General features: G+C 50.8%; 1 protein-coding gene across 2 annotated transcripts in view; it reads left to right on the top strand.

The window, feature by feature from the left end:
- Window positions 1-20151, top strand: part of SLCO3A1 (solute carrier organic anion transporter family member 3A1) — a 300851-nt gene that overhangs the window by 50142 nt on the left and 230558 nt on the right. For both annotated transcript variants that reach the window (XR_009355285.1, XM_059180067.1), the window contains exon 2: window positions 12761-13226. Coding sequence is in view for 1 of the 2 variants with exons in the window: in XM_059180067.1 (XP_059036050.1) it covers window positions 12761-13226 (466 nt within the window). In the remaining variant the exon portion in view is untranslated. The remainder of the gene's footprint in view (window positions 1-12760; window positions 13227-20151) is intronic.

The raw sequence follows: 20151 nt of genomic DNA on the forward strand, positions 1-20151 counted from the left end.
GTACCTAACCTACTGAGGTTGTTGTAGGAATGATACGGATTTAGCATATGCAGAGTGATAGGAGCAGAGCTGGGCACACGGTAAATGCTCTAAAATGTTCGTACTTGTGAGTTCACTGAGGGAGGGACTCTGTCTTATCTCCGATCTCAGCCCCCATATCCTCCGTCTGGTACTTGGCACATAGTCAGCTCTTCTAACCCTCGAACCACCATTATAAGTGATGCTTGACATTCCCAGGAAATGAGGGCAGCTCCCAGAGTAACTGCAGGTAAAGGACGAGAGACTGCAAGGGACCCAAGGAACAGATGGCTTTGTGTCTGGTTGAGGCCAAGTGTTGGTCAGTCTTCGTCTTGGGCTCATGTGTTTTTCCTCCCAGCCCCAGGAACTGCCTACAATGCCCGGTGCTGCTCACATACCATATTGAACTGGAGCCTGCCTGGGTCTGCCGACTTGTGTTTGTTTCCAAGAACCTAATTAGCACTATTGTTACCATTTCCAAAGTTTCCTTGCATCAGGCACCTCCAGGAATGGATAAAGCCGCTTGGTGTGACGCTTACTTAGGTTCGTATTTATTTATTTATTTATTTATTGACAGAGAGAAATCACAAGTAGATGGAGAGGCAGGCAGAGAGAGAGAGAGGGAAGCAGGCTCCCTGCTGAGCAGAGAGCCCGATGCGGGACTCGATCCCAGGACCCCGAGATCATGACCTGAGCCGAAGGCAGCGGCTTAACCCACTGAGCCACCCAGGTGCCCCTTACTTAGGTTCTTTTAAAGGTTTTTTATTTATTCATTTGACAGACAGAGATCACAAGTAAGCAGAGAGGCAGGCAGAGAGAGAGAGAGAGGAGGAAGCAGGCTCCCTGCCAAGCAGAGAGCCCGATGCGGGACTCGATCCCAGGATCCTGGGATCATGACCTGAGCTGAAGTCAGAGGCTTTAACCCACTGAGCCACCCAGGCGTCCCCTTATTTAGGTTCTTAGGCAAAGGGAAAGGGCCACTGGGGAGCTGTGGGAAGGCAGGGAACTTGAGTGTGTGGTTCATCAGCCCAGGCTCCTGCTCGCCCGGACGGGGCCACCGTGCCAATGGGAAATCGGTGCTCCTTCCTCCATGCACACGATTGGGGTGAACAGAGTCCCTGCTGGATTCAGGGCTCACTCACCACCGAGGCAGGAAGCCTTTGTGCAGGGAAGCATACATGTCACATTGCTGTATGTAGTGACATGGCTTAGCCACCCTGCACCCCGCTCTGTGCTCAGGAGCTGGGTTGCAGACATAAGCCAATCTTTGCCCCCAAGGAACTTTCAGCCTTCAGGAGGAACACCAGACATTCCAAAATAATGCCGGCCCCATGGGAGTCTATATCGAGAACCGTGGTTGTGAGGGAGAAGGAGAGGCCCGGAGAATTTCTGGAGGAGGCAGCACTGGACTGCTGACTAAGTGGGGGTTTCCGAAGCGAGTAGAGTGGGCTGGTGTTTTGGCCCCTTTGAAAGCTGGGGGGAATGAGACAGATCCAGATCTGCATAGGAAAGTTGCAGCTAGGGATTGCTGCAGGGGCGAGGCTGGGAGGCAGAATGTGGCCCCATGTCGGGGTCTTTTCCCTGGAGACAAGGAGTTTGGGCTTTTCTGGCTCACAGCGGGCATCACTGGAGGGTTTTAAGGAGAGAATGAATTGGGGATGGGTTGAATGATGGGTTGAATGAGGTGAGACAGGAAAGAGAGCAGCGGCCAGTGCTATGCTCTGGGGACATTTCCGGTTTCTGAGACCCGGGATGGTGCAGATGTCAGAGAAGTACTGATTTCATCGAGGGAGAGATCAGAAGGGCTGGGCTTGCTGAGCCCCGGGGTAGGGGTCCTGGAGGGGGTGGAGAGCAGGATGCTATGTTGGGACCCGTGGAGGCTGGGTGCTTCCTGGGGAGGGGCTCTGCAGCTCAGAGGTGTGGTGTGGCTGCAGGCAGAGACGGGGTGCCACCAGCATGCTGGAGATAAGAGAACATGGGGATTCCTCTCCCGCCGTTTTTGTACAGTGACTTAAAACCAGAAGTGACTGTGGAGAATTCTGGCCACAGAGAGCAAGGGAAGAGGAGGAGGAGAGGTTTGGGGGTGGTCGAGGGGGTGGGCGTTGGAGGAAAGTGGAGGACAGCAAGTTGTTCCCGTCAGCTGTGTCAGAAATCAGAGAAAGCCGTGTGAGGAGGGCAGGGAAGCACATTTAGGAAGCAGGAGCTCAGTGCGGACCCGCATCCGGAGCGGCTTCCCGTGGCCGTAGCACGGTGGTGACGCCCAGTCGTGTGAGATTGACCTGAGCGTCCAAAGCAGGGAAGTGTTCCCAACAAATGGGGACGTTCTCGACGCCTCTGCATGGAAGGGAAGAAGAAAGGGAGCGACAGGAATGGAAATCGATGCAGCCCCTGTGGGAAACAGGACACAGGTTCTTCAAAACATTCAAAGTAGAACTACCAGATGATCCGGTCAGTCCGCTGGTGGGTGTATATACACCCCAGACATGAACACACTAACTCAAGAAGTTACATGCATGCCTGTGTTTATCAGCATTATTTACATTAGCTGTGGTACGGAAGCAACCTACGTGTTTACTAATGGGTGAATCCATAAAGAGGGGATTTTGAGTTGTTGAATATGGATGGAAATTGGGCGTGTTTGTGGATACGGTAGAGAAGGAGCTAGTGCAGGGGGGAAGAGAGCATAGGGCAGAGAGGTGAAGCAAGGTGTTCAGGGGGCAAGAAGGTGGCAGGTGCGCGGAGGGACCTGCCGAGTGGAAGGCAGAGATGCCCCTTCCCTGGGTGGAGCGAAGCAGGGAGTCTTACAGCGCGTTCCCTCCTTTATCTTTCCGGCGAGCAGGAGCCCACCTTTGGCTTGGACAGAACGAGGCACTGCTGTCACCTCCTACACTAATGATAACCTCTCCATGACTTTGCGCCGTTACAGCTGTGGTACTTTTGGTACCTGGTTTGGTCTATATTGGTCCAGCATTTTCAGCACCTTGAACAAGGGAACATGCATCCAACACATGGTAGACTGTTGTACTCACGGTCGAGCAAGACCAGGTAGTGACAGGTTTACTTTTATTTTAACATGGGGGAGGGGGCGCTGAACTGGATGGGGCAGCAGGAGATGGAACTGTCGCTTACAGGTATGTGATCCTGGGCAAATTACTTCATTCCTCTGCATTTCTGGTTCCTCCCTGTAAAATGGGAATGGGCTGGATCCTTCTCAGCACCCACGTTAGCAGTAACATGCATCGTTCCTGTGGTCGGTCACTGCGTGTCTTAGGGAAGCTGAGGGGGTTCGGTGCCTGAGATGTACTGGACAGACGGGCGGCAAAATCCGCAGGGAGCTGGTGTGAGCAGATTAAGAAAGATGAACTCTTCAGTGTGTGTGATTGTTGCCTTCAACTGCTCTGACCCCAGAGTTTTGACTTTCTTCTTCTTGAGGCTTTCCCGCCAGCGCTGCGCGCAAATGGGCATTGTTTGGTTCTGGTCTGTGTTTATCTTGTACCTGGATGCTCAGGCTTTGGTGAACGTATTATTTTCTTATCAGCTTATTTGTGGGTTCATTTCTTTGAGTGGATATAATTAAGTGGAAGCAGATTATCATGGTATTTAGGACTTAGGTATTAGGGCTTAAATACGCGTCCGGTGGGTTGCTGTTGAGGAATGTATATGTAATGATTTTGTACCCTCTTCTGGTAGAAGCAGTTTTGGTATGTAGCACACGCCTGTGGAATTACAAGTAGGATTGGAAAACCAGGAAAGAAATGGAATGCTTATTTGCAGCCCTGGCGTCCCTTTCCATTTCTCAAACATGGCGGTAGGTTTGAGTCCGAGATTCCTGGTAAGCAAGGCAAAAAGGGAAATGCAGCTATAATCAGACTGTTGGATAGCCTTTGGTTGGAGGTGAGGCTGGGAGAATCCAAAAAATTAGTTCCTTGGAGCAGCAGACCTTTTTCTAGTACTTAAACACATTTCTCCTATCTCCTGTCTTAACCCAGTGTTTCTGAAAATAGATACATATTTTTTCCAGGGATGCTCAGGATTTTAAAAAATGGGTAGCAGAATTTCAAGAAATGCTACGTACTGTATACTTTGATGGATAATTAACAATGAATGTTACCATTTGGGAATCTTTCGTAAATCTAGCCGTAAGGAAACCTGTTTATCTTTGTTCACCATTGGGTTTTCAAAATTATATATGACTTCAAAGCACTTTCCCACCCTGGAGAGCTTTTAACAATAATTAAAACTTTTAAAAAAATTTAAATAGTCTTTCACAGTAAGAGACAGAGGACAGGAGGGCGGGCAGTGGAAGGAGAGAGAGACGGAACCTCGGACAGGCGGCACTTGGGCATGGAGCCTGATGCAGGGCTCGATCTCATGACCTCGAGGTCATGACTTGAGCTGAAACCAAGAGTCTGATGCTCAGCTGACTGAGCCACCCAGCTGCGCCCTCCTTTTTTTTTTTTTTTTTTTCCTTTTTATAAAAGCAAGTTTGTTACTAATTGCTTGGGACTGCCTCTGCTTACTTGATGGAACCCACCTGCTTACTTAACGATGTGGATGGGGGAGAGCTCCACTGAGGCCGGGATAGGGGTGCTCCATCCCTCTGGTGTGGGGCCAGTGACTGGGCTTCAGTCCTGGCCCCTCCCTCTGCTTACCGTGTGGCTGTCAGCAGGACTGTCATCTTCTCCAGCGTCCAGTTCCTTATCTGTAAAATTATACTCTCAGTATCACCTACCGTATGGAATCACAGTGTAGAATTAATATGTCAACATATGTAAGGTCTTCAGTACTGTATGTCACATAAGAAATTAGAAACTGTTGAAGATGGCTATAGTTAATATCACCCTGTTCGGGAGCCTGCTGTGATGCCACATTCCTCCCATGGTACTAACCATGCTGTTTCTTTGGGTACTGACTGTGCTTTGAGACTCGTTCGCCCTTGGTGATCACTGCTTATTTTCCTAGTTGCCATCTCCATGATTCTAGTTGAGGGCATCTCCAGCCCCTGGTTTAGGCCTTTGGATGGCCCAGAGAGTCAGTGTGTGGTTTTTCAGCTCAGCTGACGGTAAGCCTGGACCCTAGGGCATCGATAGAAGTCTAATTCGGTGGAAACAATTCTGCCTGGGGGGGTGTTTGCCTGCATAAGTTGTTAGTATGTTAGAAATCTCTTTCTTGAGACTACCTCTGGTCTTCTAAACATTGTGGTTGAATGCTGAGGAAATCATTTAACCCCTGCTGTTCTTCAAGTTTCTCTAACAGAAGAGATTGGGCGCCACATAAATTGTGAACTGAAAGAATGAAGTCATAAAAGGTGCTAAACCCAGATTATGAATAACAGCCTGATGCGGACATTTCTGATGCTGACTGTGGAGCTCAGTTACAGAGTGGACGAGCGTTCTGTTAGTTTTACCCTGCGGAGAGGGAGAATCTTTGTTTTCCATGATGGACCACTGAGCTACAGAAAAAAATCAATGATGAAATTTATGAGTAGGAGGCCATTCAATTCGGAGATTCTGTTTTAGAAGAGAATCCTAAAATGTTACACATTCTCATAGAATTAATTGAACATAAAATTTCGCTACACGTAAGGAGCAATAAAAAGTGTTTCTGTTGTATTTTAGGGCCATTTAGGGAAGAGAGGTAGCAGAAGAGATGAGAGAAGCTAAGAAACGGGTTGTAGAGGGGAAAGTAGTCTGAGAAAGAGGCGAATAATGAAATAGGATATAGGGAATGGCAGAGACGGGCTTAGAGCAGAGACCAGTAAGACTTAAGGACAGCCAGGTGGCAACGCTCACTCAGGGTAATCAGAGAAAAGGTGGTTGTTCCGGGTACAGAGGGAGTCACTGGGCTCCCAGGACACTGCCACATCAAAGGGGAAAGTCATGTTGCGTATTCGCAACCCCAGGCATAACTGCTGTTACAGTGATGAACATCGTACAGAACATTTCCCTTGCATTTGAACCCGTGGCAAGCTGTGAGGGCAGGATTTTCATCTGCACATTACAGATGGGGAAAGGGAGTTACGGGTGTGTTAAGTGCCTTGCCTAAGGTCCCACAGGTAATGTTTGACTCCCTAAATCTCTCGTGTTTTCCACCTGCCCCTTCACGTGTACTGATGACTTTGGTGAGGGCTGAAGGCCAGAGTTAGGTCTAAATCAGGGATTCTCTGTAATTCTTACTGTGCTTTTTGAGAACAGTGGTTGGAAGAGGACAGCCATTTATTATGTGGTCATCATACAGGCTAACTCATCCGCCAGCAACGTAGCAACAGTGACTAAATGCCTCTTTTCCCCACTGACCTGCAAGGCAGAGGAGCGATCTGTTTGCCACCAGGGCAATTACGGGAGATGTTGTCTTCTGTTACTTGGTTCTGCAAACATCACATCCTGGAATTCACCAGCGAATGCCTTGTGTGCGGCATTTCCCTTGTGCCCTAAATTACGTGCTCCAAGGAGCTGCTGTTCAGATGAAAAACAAAACCACACACAGTGCCTCGTTTACCCAATGAAATTGCTGCTGCTCCTAGGACAGTGGCTGTCTGGGCTTATGTGGTTCAGCCCGTCCTGCACCATCCCATTCTTTACTGCAAGGAGACATGCCCTTGGCACATCAGACAAGAAACTGAAGTTGCCTTGCAGATTACTTTCATGGAACTAATAAACTTGCATTACAGCCTTGCCTAGATTGACTTTCCTAGGCCAGCAAGAGGAGGGCTTCCCAGATTTGTTATAAATGGCCAGTGTGTTTATTGCCAGGCATAAGAATAATGTAATCTGCCAAACTGGATTGACTGAGAACAGTAGAGCAGGAGTTGGGGGAATCTGTGGCCTATGGCCAAATGCAGCCCACTGCTTGTTTTTGTTAATAAAGTTTTATTGGAACGCAGCCATGCCCACTGTTTTGCATATTGTCCGTGGATGCGGCTTTTGTGCCAAGATGGCAGAGTGAGTAGTTGCTACAGAGGCTGAGTGGTTCGGACGCTGCAAGTATTTACTCGATGGCCCTTTGCAGAAAAAGTGAGCTGACCCCTGTTTGGCAGGGGGACTGCGCGTCATAGCGCATGTGACTGTAGTTTAGGTGAACTTCGCATCTCCCGGACTGCTTCTGCATCTGCTTCCTGACATGGGCCCTGCTGCTGAGCAACAAAGGTTAAGGGAGAAGCTTCCTCCAAGTTCCCCTAGGGCAGCCCGGTGTTGAGATGCAGGTTCTCCCCAGTCCCAGGCCCTTCCCAATCTTCCCACGCTCTCAGCCCTCACATGGCCCCCGACTGAGCCAGCAGAGACTCTCCCGAGGTCCCTTTGCTGTACCTTCCTTGGTCCACGCCTCCTCAGCTGCCAGCCCTGCACAGTTCTCCTTCTCTGGGCCCTCTCCCGGGGGCACTGTCTGATGCTCTATCATCCCTACCCTGCAGAAGCCTCTCTTCCCACCAGTACTGCTGTGATAGCTGCCCTCGCAGGTTCTTCTCACTCCGCGCGAGGCCCTGCTGCCTGGATAATGTTGCTCCTGCTCAAGAACCTCTCTTGGCTCCCTATGGACCTCCAGATCTAAAGGCAGACCCTCAGCCTGGCCTTCAAGATTGTTTTATTTCTGATTACTCCTCACCATCTTATGAGACTCAAAGGTCTTCCCCCCACCATGTCCCAGGCGTTGTCTGAACGGTACCCCCCCCCCCCCCCCCCGCGGGTCTTTGCTTGTGGAAAGTTGTAACCTCCCTCTCCCCTCATCACCCCGTTTATCCTTGTTGCATCCCAGAATCCTGGGTGTATTTTTCTTCACGGGCAACCAAACGTGCTCTCATTCCCTTAAACCCTCTGCCTCTCTGTTCCCCTGTATGGCAGGCTGTGTTGGTAGGCTCTGTTACGCGATGGCTTCCTTCTGCTCTCCCCAGAGGATAAACTCCCACCGGGTAGGGATTGTCTCTCAATTATAGCCACGTTGCTCGCACCTGCCAGGGAGCTCGCATCTGGGCGGGACTTGGAAGTCACACAGAGCATGCGCACCGGTGGTGAGGCGCGAACTCACAGACGCACCTACTGTGTGCCAGGTCCTCCGTGGCACGATCTCGTAATGCTCACTCTAGCGAGTATTGCTAACGGGGTGCAGACCGGCGTGGAAAGATCGGCCACGTGCCGTCCTGGGCAGATTTGGCCTCGAGGCTTGCCTGCTCCCACGCTGCACGCGGATGACCACGTTGCCCTGGGGAAGCATCCACGCCCCGCCCGGTGCGTCTGTGCACACACATTCCTCTGCCTGCCTGTGTCTTAGAATCCTCTGGGAGATTTGAAAGTAGCTCTGCTCGGGTGCGTATTTCCCAGACGCTATCAGAGCCCCGGCTGGGGGCGGGCCAGGCACTGGTGTTTTCAAAGGTTCCCCAGGTGATTGCAGTCCAGGCCCCACGCCCCGGGCTAGAGTAAGAAAACGGGCAGACCTCTGGGAAGGCTCCCGGGGGCTATTCTGACGTCCGGGGCTGCTCGGGAGAACTTCTTTCCTTACTTAGTGAGCTCCTGACTTTTGAAGGTGAGGAAGGGTTCATCTCTACGTGACCATGGTCTCCAGGTGCCTCTTTTCTTAGGGCGTTCATGACAGCGTGGGCTGAAGGGCTCTCTTTTGGGCTGGGTCCCCTTTGCTGCAGCTGGTCTGGGAGTGCCTCAGGCACCCTAAGAGGTGAGCCTCCCTAAAAGGCAACCCCAGTTTGCCCATGTGAGTGTGTCTTTAGGGGCTGAAAAGGAGGGAGTGCTTTCCACTGGTGTCTAATTTAAAAAACAAACAAACAAAACCTCTTCCATCTTGAGCAGAGGGAGGTTTGTTGATGGGAAGTGTAGTAGAGCAGTGGTTCTCAAAACGTGGTCCCCTGAGCACCATCAGCATCCCCTGGGAGCTGGTTCGAATGTAAATCCCCCCCCCCCCACAGGCGTCATAAGCTCTCAGGTTGAAATGGGGTGGTGATCTGCTCTGTGTGATTTTGCTGCCACACTGAGGTTAAGGAGCACAGCTCAAGGTTGATGGTGAGTACGTGGGTGGACCCCTGGATGGACCCCTGAAACAGCAGTGGTTTTCTGCCCTAGCTGGGCATCCGAGACCCCCAGAGTCCTACAAAATCTTGGGCCACTGCGTCTCTTCTCTGTTTTGGAGGCTGTATTTTTAACAAGTGTTCCAAGAGATTCTGAAATGCAAATTTTTTTTTTTTGAATCGTGATTAGTAGAGACCTGATAAATATTGCATTCTTTTAATAATAACTTCATATCCACTTGGCACAGGGTAAGGACACTTTCCTTTTCCTCCTGGAGTTACGGTTCCTTCGTCCCTAATTACCAAGACGTTTGCCATCAGTTCTGTTGCCCATTAAGTAAAGACAGTCGTTCCCTTTAGCACACAGTATTTCTCGTCGCTGGATTGTTCACTGCCACATAAAAGCCACAAGTGGGTTTTATGGCCTCATGCATACTTAATTAGTTCATCTTCTCAAAATTGTGTTTTAAGTGAGTGAAGACCTTAGCCTCTGATCTAATTGATCCACAAAGCGTCTTTTCAGGAGGTTCGCAGGGCTAAGGCTTCATTCAGAGGCCACAGGTCAAGGAGGTGAGGACTCCATGTCCCGTCATCCCTTGTGGGTTTTCCAAAGACCAGGCTTGAGGCAGGACGAGTGGCTGCAGGCGCGGACACCAGCTCTCTAGAAGAGCTGATTAGTTTTTTGTTTTGCCTACAGCTGTCTCCATCCCCACCATCCTTATCTGTCATCATAAATGTCCACACCTGTGTGATATTTTATGACAGGTCACACCTGCTGAAACAGCGCTGTTGTCCTATTTCAGATATGCCGCCTAATATTTATGTCATTAAGCCTTGTGGCGGGAGTGAAAAACAGCTTTTGCTCCAAACCTTCCCACCTGCTGCCCGCCCACGTCTTTTGTCCTTGACTGCCGACGTGGGGGTCGCCAGGCTGCAGACCCACCAGGCGCGAGGGCACTCTAGTGCCATGTGTTCCGGCTCCTTTCCCGCACCCACGTCTTCTGGGCATCTCTCAAGGCTCAGCAGAAAGGTTGGGGTGAAGCCTTTTGGAGCCCCCCAATCTCCCAGGCAGACAGACTGTTGGCTTCTGCACACCCACACAGCTTTCCCTATTACAAGCCTCTGCTAGAGCACTGATCCCATCATGCCTTTTTTTTTTTTTTTTTTTTTTTTTGTTACAAAGCAAAGGAGTGACTAAAGGGAGCCTTTGTTTTTCTTACCCAGACCTTCCAGAAAGAACTTCTTTAGGAGTATTTGAAAACCAGTTTAATGAGACCAGACTGGCTAATAAATTTCTTTTCTTGTCAGTTGCAAATACTTGGTGTTTGAGAACTAAACTAGCTACACAATGGGGGCCGACTGAGTTGCGAGCTGGCCTTGTCTTGGTTAGGAAGTGCAGTGGGAATGGGAGTCAGAATCAGAATGTGGGCAAGAGTGGGGATGCAGATGTCCTGTGGCCAATACCAGTGTCAGAACACTGCTCTACCGAGCTCACCACCCCCCACCCCCGCCCCAGGGCCAGCGCCGAAGGACAGACCATCATAGTGGGCGGCATTGCATTACTGCCACGCTGCTGACCCTGGGCTGAGTCACCTGGGGACTGTCACGAAATCCCAGGCTGCTCCCAAGACCAGCTCAGTCAGAAGCTCGGGGAGGGACTGGGCATCTGAGCTCTTAAGCGTTCCAAGTGTTTCTAGTCTGAAGGTAGCTTTGAGAAGCCCTGGGTTGAAGAAGGCTGTTTGAACATGTGGGGTTGAAGATGAGGTTGGCGAGAATCCCTGGGCTACTCTTCTTTTTCATAAGGTGCACAGAGACCTGCTGATCCTTACGGGTATAGCTGGGTGTGCCCATGGCCAGAGGCTGTGGATGCGTGCGGTTGGGCAGCGGGGCACGTGTTCATATGTTTGGTGGAAGGCGAGATCCACAGAACTCTCATTCCTCCCAGTCCTTAGCAGCCTGCAGCCCAGAGTGTCTCGGAGAGAGAAGTCGGCCCCTGCAAGCCTCTCAAATTCTCCCGTCCATCTCTCTTGCCACTTTACTGACTTTGCCTTTCCTCTCTCCTCGTTAATAGTTTGCTGGCATTCCTCTCTCCCTTTGTTTGTGGCCCATTTGGCACATGATGGCCACACCTAGCATCCTCTCTTATGCTTTGATGTTGCCCGATGCCCGTAGATAAGTGACAGTAGTATAGATAGCCCTTTACAGCACTTAACCCTATATGTTCCTGTCCGCATTTTATAGATGGGAAAATGAAAGCATAGGGTGAATTGCCCGAGGTCTCAGAATCAGGATGGCCCCAGATGTTCTGGCCCTGGAGTCCTGGCTCTGCACCCCACTGCTTTGCTTCCTCTCCCTAGGCTCTCCTGCCAGGTATGGAAAGGCTGCTGTCTGCTAGCGGACCTTTCATTATTTTCAACCCTCATGTACACACTTCTGGGTTGATGTTCCTGTTCCTGCTTCACTAAGAAATCAAAGCTTGGACAGATGAAGCAACTTGACCGAAATCATAGAGCTAATTAAGGGAGTAATAGCTGGGATTCAAACCAGGTGTTCCTCTCTCCGTGCGCTGCATTTTTTCCACCACACTGCACGGGATTGGCTGATTTCTTTAGGGTGGCATCTGTGGCTCTCTAATCTGTCACCAATCCACCTTTCCAACCATTTTCCACTCCTTTATTAAATCATGCCACCAACTTTTGCTCACTGTTCTTTAGCCTGGAGTGTACTTCCCTGCCCAGCTAGGTCTATCCAACCTCCCATGAAGACAGGGACTCTCACTGATAATACCCCATGTGGAACCTACAAACAGCAGGAGGCAGGGCCATTTGCATTCCCCCCCAGCTCAAAAGCCCTAAAATAATGCGTCTCCTGTTGACCCTGCTCCTGTGATGGCTGTAGCGTGAAGGTAATATCCAGGGACTTGAATTGTAGCTGTGTTATGTGTCTGTCTGCTAGGTTGCATCTTGAGGCCAGGTGTCCTCACTTTTCTGTGTGTGTATGTCGGGGGGTGGGGCATTGCCAAGCCACCGTGGAGGTTTACTATGTGTAAAACAGGTGAAGGTCAGACTAGAGTACAGAGGTGGGGAAAGTCTTAAAAATATTCCATCAGGGGACATTAGCAGGGCAGCAGGGCATAGAACAGTCCAAGTCATATTTATTTGAAGGCCTCTAGGGAAATGTATGTGGGAAATTTCCAGAGGTAACTGGAGCTAATGATTGTCCCAGTGAGCTAATCCAGCATGTCCATTTTGCCAACTAGGGCTTTGTTTTGTTTTCTTCAGGTAGGATTTGCTAACGTCCTAGTAAAAAGCCCCCAGCCCTCCCCCCACCCCTGCACCCCCCAGGCATGGAGTTTCTAAATAGGGTATAGTTTGGGAGCCGGTGAAAATGGACTTAGGGCTTGCCCAGGAGCACGGGATGGTGGCCACGTGTGGGGAAGGGCAGTTGTGTTTCCCAAATACAGGCAGAACCTTTCAGGATGGAAACAGGTGCCAAGAAAAAACTTCCTTGCCAGCGGGAAAGTTAATTCTTCAGCCGTCGAATTAGTTATCCTACTAAGTAAATATTTTTCGGACTCTTCGGGTTTAAGTCGGTTGTCGCAGGTGTCGTTTGCCTCCCAGAAACACTGCGGAGGGGCCAGGGCCTGCTTGCAGGCGCCCCTCGAGGCCAGAGGGGGCTGCTTCTTGGGTGGCGTGCGCTAGCACTGGCCTTGAGATTTCCTTTTGCACCCCGCAGGTGAGCGTCCTGACCACCCTGGAGCGGAGGTTCAACCTGCAGAGCGCGGACGTGGGCGTGATCGCCAGCAGCTTCGAGATCGGGAACCTGGCGCTCATCCTCTTCGTGAGCTACTTCGGGGCGCGCGGGCACCGGCCGCGCCTCATCGGCTGCGGCGGCATCGTCATGGCCCTGGGCGCGCTGCTGTCGGCGCTGCCGGAGTTCCTGACCCACCAGTACAAGTACGAGGCGGGCGAGATCCGCTGGGGCGCCGAGGGCCGCGACGTCTGCGCCGCCAACGGCTCGGGTGGCGACCAGGGCCCCGACCCGGACCTCATCTGCCGCAGCCGAACCGCCACCAACATGATGTACTTGCTGCTCATTGGGGCCCAGGTGCTCCTGGGCATCGGTGCTACCCCCGTGCAGCCTCTGGGCGTCTCCTACATCGACGACCACGTGCGGAGGAAGGACTCCTCGCTCTACATAGGTAGGAGCTGCGGCGGTGTCCGGGGGCCCGCCCCTGGGCTGCGCGCTCTGTTAGTAACTGACCTTGTTAGTAACTTGCCTTGACCGAGGAAGGCAAGGTGCGCACGTGAACGTTTATGGTTCTCAGACTGGGCTGCACATCTGTGGGAGCTTGCGGTGTGGGGGCTTTGAAAAATGGGGATACCTGATTGTACCCCCAAGAAAATCCAGTGCAGTTGGGTCCTGCCTGGGCGGGCATGGATTGTTTTCCAGGCTGTCCAGGTGATTTCGATGCACCGTAGAATTGGAGGTTGGCTTTGCTAGATCCTTAAGAAGCAATGAATGGGAAGACACGGTCAGGAGGGGTATCACGTGTTTTCACCTGCTTTTCACACGTGTGTGGACTTGGAGCTCTCTGGCATTAGCCACCAGGACATACTTGGGATCTGCACCTTGGAAACCCCAGTTTTTAATAATCGAAATGATTTTCTGGTCATTGTCCTGCTGAAGTTCAAACGGGGAGAGAGATGATTGTCTTCTCAGCATTTGGTGTGTCATTCAAAGTTGATCACTTCTGGTCATTCTGCAATGAGGGTATATACAGGAGCTGGATGTCTAGAAAGAAATAAGGTCTGTGTAAGTTTTTTAAAAAAATAACTTTGCGTCCTTGCTTCTGACATTTTGTACTGGCAAGATGGAACCTTTCACCGGGTCTAAGGTTAAGCAGCCTCGAATTTAGAGTTTTTCTTACATGAGACAGGGGTCCTCCATCACTGTTTTGGGGCACTGTGGCATGGCCATTTGTAGGGCGAGAGCCTCCTGAGCGTCTCCATCCCTTGTTCCCGAAGGGTGATTTGGCCTCCCACAAACAGCTGGACCGTTGGATCGTTAAGAGCTATCCCCATTCACTGAGGGATAAGCTTGGAAGAATTACCTTTTCCTGTGGAAACTTTTTGCTTCCTGCAGCACTGTTAATTACCATGCAGAGGTTTAGGAAAAACTAGAACTTGAACGGAGTGTGACCTAAAGCTTTGTACCAGTGCAGCTTCCAGCATGCACTGCCTAAGGTTTCTGTGCTAGGAGGGCTTGGAATAGTTACACACTTCATGCCGGCTTTCCTCGGTGGCTTTCTGTCCCAGCTGTGGAGTACATGCTTTCGTTGGGCAAATAGATTGCAAATGTAGGTTTCTGTTCTTTGAGGACAGGCTCAGAGTGAGAAAGGTGGAGAGTGTGTCTCTTGACCCAGGGGTAGAGCACACGCAACCTGGTCGTGACTTAACTTCCACTATGGCATGGAACGTGACATAGAGATGATCTTGCAGGTTGAAGATGGCCAGACCCTCCTCCATGTGGTTAGGGTGGGTTCTGTAGGTACTAAGGACATCATTTATGTTTCGTTCTTCCTAAAACTTGAGCAGCAGCCCCTCCACGTGATTTGATGCAGAGTAGGACACAGGCTGTAGCATCTAGCCAGGTAGCCTCCTGAGGTCCAGCCAGACCACTGGTCTTGGACTTGACCGATATCTCCCTAAGACCCAGGGAGAGCTGTTTTCTGGTATCCATCACAGCAAATAGATAAACCACAGAAAAGGAAGTGGAAAACGAAGATCTGAGTTCCTGTCTCTGATGATGGAATCCAATGGAAAAATTTCCCTCCAGAATCCTTCCTCTGGGGCACCAGGCCCAGAACCCTTTTCTAGAAATCTTCCCTGCTGAGTTAGGTCATGGTCTTTTCCTGCAGTTGGGTGGCACCTGGTTTGTGTGTGCAAAGCTTTAGGGGGAGGAGGCGCTCTGGTTTTGTGTGGGGCAGGTGGAGGCAAGGGCAGTAGGGCCCCCATTCAAGAGAGAGGGCCTTCTCCAGTTCTGAGGCCATGGGATTTACTGTGAGTCTTTGTAAAGAAGAATGTTCCCGGTGAATTTCTACCTGGGCACCATTTTTTTTTTTTTTTCTTCTGTGGTAGTTAGGTGGAGTTGGAAGTGTCAATTTGTGTGATGCATGGACCTTTCGGCACTGGTCCATCTGGCATATTCCAAAACATGACAGCACATGGCTATGGAGATGGCCTCTCTGAGTCTCTGAACTGGTTTCATGGGTCTGTGTTGACAGGGAGCAGGAAAGAGTTGAAGCCTTCTGGGAGAGAGGCCTCAATAGGTGGTCTTACTATCCCATGCATGCTTGGGATTCTCCAGAAACATTTTAAGAAGACCACAGTATGTGCAGAGTGTATGTAACTGGTTCATTGGTTCATTCATTTATCATACGGGACATAAAAAAACATGCTTGTGATCACGAGACTCTTTTAGCATTTATCCCTTCTAACAGAGAGCTAGTTCCCGAAGCTGCTTGAAACTTCGGGAAGTCTATGGCGGAACCCACTGAATGGTACTGATGAATGACAGCCTTCTTTATTGCCTGCAGAGAGGAAAGAGGTCTGAAGGGACCGGCGCGGGGACTGTGTGGATGGGTCCCTCCTGGGGTGCAGTAGCATGTGTCCCCTGCTTCCAGCTCCTGTGAAGCTGGTGAGGAGCGAGAGGCCCACAGCCGGCCATCTGGTCTGATGCCTAAAATGGGAGTGCGGATTGGAGATGGAGAAGATGATAAATACGGTCTCTGCAAGCCACAGACTTGTTCACAGCTGATCCTCTTTTCTGGGTGTCCACAGGGAAGTGGGCCCATGCGGGCTTGGCCAGGCTGCTGGTGACAAGACCTGCCCCTAGCGTGTGTGTGTCCTGAGTCCCCAGTCCTGGGTGTGTGTGGATTGTTTTCCAGGCTGTCCAGGTGATTTCGATGCACCGTAGAATTGGAGGTTGGCTTTGCTAGATCCTTAAGAAGCAATGAATGGGAAGACATGGGAGGCCATGTCATGGATCCTGTGATGGGGGTGGGGGGAATGGAAGCCTTCCATCTCCAGTCAAGCTGATATTTTCCACTGGAATGACTGTTTGCTTTGGACGGTTGTGGCCTAACCATCTGCCAAGCTCCCGAATTCCTTGATGGGCCATTCACAAGGGGCTTTTCTGGCTGGCACCGGTCTGCAGCGGCCCCTTTCCAGCCCGGGAGGGAGCCAAGGGAGCTCATTACCAGGGGACAAAACCGGCTGAGTGGGAACACGGCTCTGCTGGCAGGCTTTTCAGTCCCGTACAGCGTGGAGTCAAGCCTCACGGAGCAGCTAGACAATGACCTGTGGGAGGCACGTGGCGCTCTTTCTTGCCCACGGGACGGGTGGGGCAGCGTGGCAGTGGAGGCCGTTTGATGCGAGGCATGACCAGGGCTCAGGAGTCGACCCCTTTGGGAGTCTCCTCAGGGAGCCTCTGGCCCATGATGTGACCTTCCACGAAATCCATTTTCTTAGCTGTTCTGTTCTTCCAAGTTCAAAACCCGGCCAGTCATAGTGTAGGCAAGGGTAAGTCGGATAATGTAATGGACTCCCTGTGTCCTTCCTTAGGTTCCTGGGTCAGTGGATTGTAAGTTCTTTGAGGAGAAAAAGGTGAAATGAGAGTGGTAGTGATTTTTCTTTTAATAACTTTATTCCTAGTTAAAAAGTGTGACATGCTCCCTGTTGACAACTTTGGAAGTATTAGGAAAGAATTATAGAATCACTGCTCTTAGCTTTATGATTATAGAACGTCTTTTTTTTTTTTTTTTTCCCCTGCATTGGTGTGCTTTTCTACCAAAAATGTTCAGGAGGCACCAGGGTGGTGCAGTTGGTTAAGCGTCTGACTCTTGGTTTTGGCTCAGGTCATGACCTTGGGGTCCTGAGACTGAGACCCAAGCTGGGCTCCACACTCCGTGGGGAGTCTGCTTGGGATTCTCTCCCCACCCCCACCCCGTCTCCCACACTCACTCGTGTTTGTGCCCTTTCTTTCCCCCCCCTCAAGTAAATAATCTTTAAAAATTTGTTTATAACAAACGTCTCTCCGTATTTGATGCACTGTCCCGCGTTCCTTAATATTCTGTGGTGTTATGGTTGCACACGTAACATTCTCCTGTGGACTTCTGCAGTCCTGTTTAATGCCCTGATTGTTGGACATAAGTGTTCGCTGTTGTGAATGAGGCAGACAGGGACACGGATTCTGAGAGGTTCAGGGACTTGCCTGGGCTAACTTAGCTGAGTGGAGCTGGACTCTCGGTCTGAGAGTGGGGTTTTTCCCATTTACGTCTGGGATCTGTCACCAGGCTGGGGTTGTGGGGACAGGGCCGATGGATGGTCTAGGGGTTCAAGTGCAAGTCAGGGCATTGCGTCAGATGGCTTGAAGGCTTCAGGAAATAAGTCACAGGAGCCAGCAGGGCAGGAAGAACGCAGGGTGCCTCCCAGCCACTGGGGGGAAGGGGTGGGGTTGGAATCGGGAGTGGGTGTCCCAGCCTGAGCTGTGGGAAGAGGGGGGAGAGGGGACGGTGGCCCAGGCTAACCGTACAGGGTGGGGTCTGGAGCTCCTCCTGCTCTGAGCAGAGGTGGGTGCGGATTAGAGCTGGCCCTTCTCAGGCAGGGGCGGCTGGCGTGCTCTGCCTTCCGCTTCCCTGTCTCCAGCACGGCAAGGGCCCTCCCCTCACCTGGCTCTACATTCCCTTCTTAAACCACGATGGCCCTTAGGTGATTGTGCTCCTGTCGTGTTCGAAATCTGGCTCCTCACAGCTTCCCACACGCTGCTTCTGGTTCTCACCCCGAAAAATTGCGTTCTGTCTGCCGTGTTGTGATAAATCCACAGACAGCGAGCACCAGCCTTGCATGGGTAGAGCGGGGGCACCTGCTACTTAGCTCCTCTGTGCGGGGCCTTGGTTCCTTACTTGATGTGGTTTCCTGCCACACTTGAGAACCACTGTTTCCCTCTTAAAGCTGGGTGCTGTGGGCTGGGGAGCTCAGGACCAGGGGGACAAAGCCAGATGAATGGGGCGAGTGGGACACGCGTACTGTATTAGTTTAAGTCTGTCCTAACACAGCACCACAGCTGAGAATCCAAGATCCCAGGTATCAGGAGAGTCGGTTTCCTCTGAGGCCTCTCTCCTTGGCTTGCACATGGCCCGGGCTCCTCCTGCTGTCTTCAGAGTCTGTGCTCTGTGTGCGCCCATCCCTGGGGTCTCTTTGTGTCCTGGCTTCCTCCTTTTAAGGACACCAGTCAGAGTGGATTGGGCCTCACCCATAGGACCTCGTTTTACCTTATTTCCTCCCCCAGACCCTGTCTCCAAATGGTCATGTGCTGAGGTCCTGGAGGTTGGTGCTTCAACCTAAGAATTTTGGGCGGGGGGCGGGGAGAGACCTGATTTAGTCCATAACTGGTGCCGAGGGGGCCAGTGCCAGACTTAAGTTAAGACTCTTGCATCTTCCTTTTTTCTTCTTTTTAAAAAATTAATTATCATTAAGACTCTTGGATCTTCTGTCCTAACCTTTCTGTAAGGAACTGCATTGTTGTGTCTTACCTGTTTGTTTATAGGTGCCTAAAATTTTTTGAAGATGCAGATATTTTTTTCCTAAAACTTAATTTAGGATAATGCTAGAATTCCAGATTGTTGCAAAAAGCAACCCTTCATCCACTTTGCCCCAGTGGTAACGTCGCACCTAACTGTAGTATAACATTGAAACTGTAGTTTAACATCAAAACAAGGATATTAACATTGGCGCAATCCATGGAATTTATCCAGATTTTACCAGTGTTCTGTGCACTCGTTTGTAGGTATATGTGTGTGTGTGTCTAGTTCAGTGCAACCTTTTTTTTTTTTTTTTTTTTATTAGCGAGCGAGAGCGAGCACAGGCAGACAGAGTGGAAGGCAGAGTCAGAGGGAGAAGCAGGCTCCCCACGGAGCAACGAGCCCGATGCGGGACTCGATCCCAGGACACTGGGATCATGACCTGAGCTGAAGGCAGCTGCTTAACCAACTGAGCCACCCAGGCGTCCCTCACTGCAACCTTATTACATGTCCATGAGGTCTTCAAAATGCAGAATGGAGTCCAGATGAAACCAGATCATTCTGAGTCGTGTGTGTTTGGCAGACACACAGGCAGGAGCAATGCACGTGTGCACACATGTGTGCATACACGGAAGAGGGTTTTGGGGCTAAGAGAAGTCTTCGGTCGAATGGAAGCCGGCTAGAGGAAAGCGACTCTTCTAGAAGGCTTCCCTCTGCATACCAGGGAGAATGGGGCCCTTGCAGGATGCCCCAGTACACCCAGCAGTGGCTCCCAAGTCGGCCGGGACACACATTAGACACCAATGGGTCCTGTTTTCTTTATCACTTGTATTGAAACCCAGGGCAGCCCTCTGTGTTCTAGCTGATGCAAAGAGAATTATTCTCCGATTTCATCTGCCAAGTGTTTTAGTACAAAGGTCACTATGGTACCAGCCAGCCCCTAGAGTGAGCCCACCTTCGCGGCAGAGCCCTGGGAGCTCAGAATTCTTTTGCTTTCTGATGAGTTTTTATTGTAACGTGACATTGGGTAAAATGTGTTTTAACTCTCCAAAGAGAGTAGGTCGGGTTTGGATCAAATAAATACAGTGTGACTGTAGTTCATCTGAAGAAATGATTAAAAAGCTCTCCCTCGTGGCAGCAAGCATCGTCCATTATATTCTTGCAACTTTATTGATATCTGTATCATTAATTTCTTTTTCTAAGATAAATGACGCTGTAAAGCTGGTCACTCGGGTTTGGCCGCGTTCCACCCCCTCTCCCCAGCTGCTGGTCCCATGCCATCTTCCGTGTGTTCTAGCAACATGCTGAGAAACATGTGTGTGGCTCTCACCGGGTGCTTCCATCTTGCCTGGGCTGCTAGAAGCTTCTCGTTCATTTTCAGCGGCTCGTAATTCATGCCCTGTGGTTCATGGAATCACTTCTGCGCTCCCTGCCGGCGTGACCTTGGGCAAGACTCCCAGTGTGGGCTCTGGAGTCTGACAGTTTCGAGATTCAAATCTGGCTCTGCCATGGACCTGCCACCAGGGTTTTGGACACCTTTCTA

Source organism: Mustela lutreola, chromosome 7, assembly GCF_030435805.1.
Source record: "Mustela lutreola isolate mMusLut2 chromosome 7, mMusLut2.pri, whole genome shotgun sequence".
In the NCBI taxonomy this organism is placed as follows: domain Eukaryota; kingdom Metazoa; phylum Chordata; class Mammalia; order Carnivora; family Mustelidae; genus Mustela; species Mustela lutreola.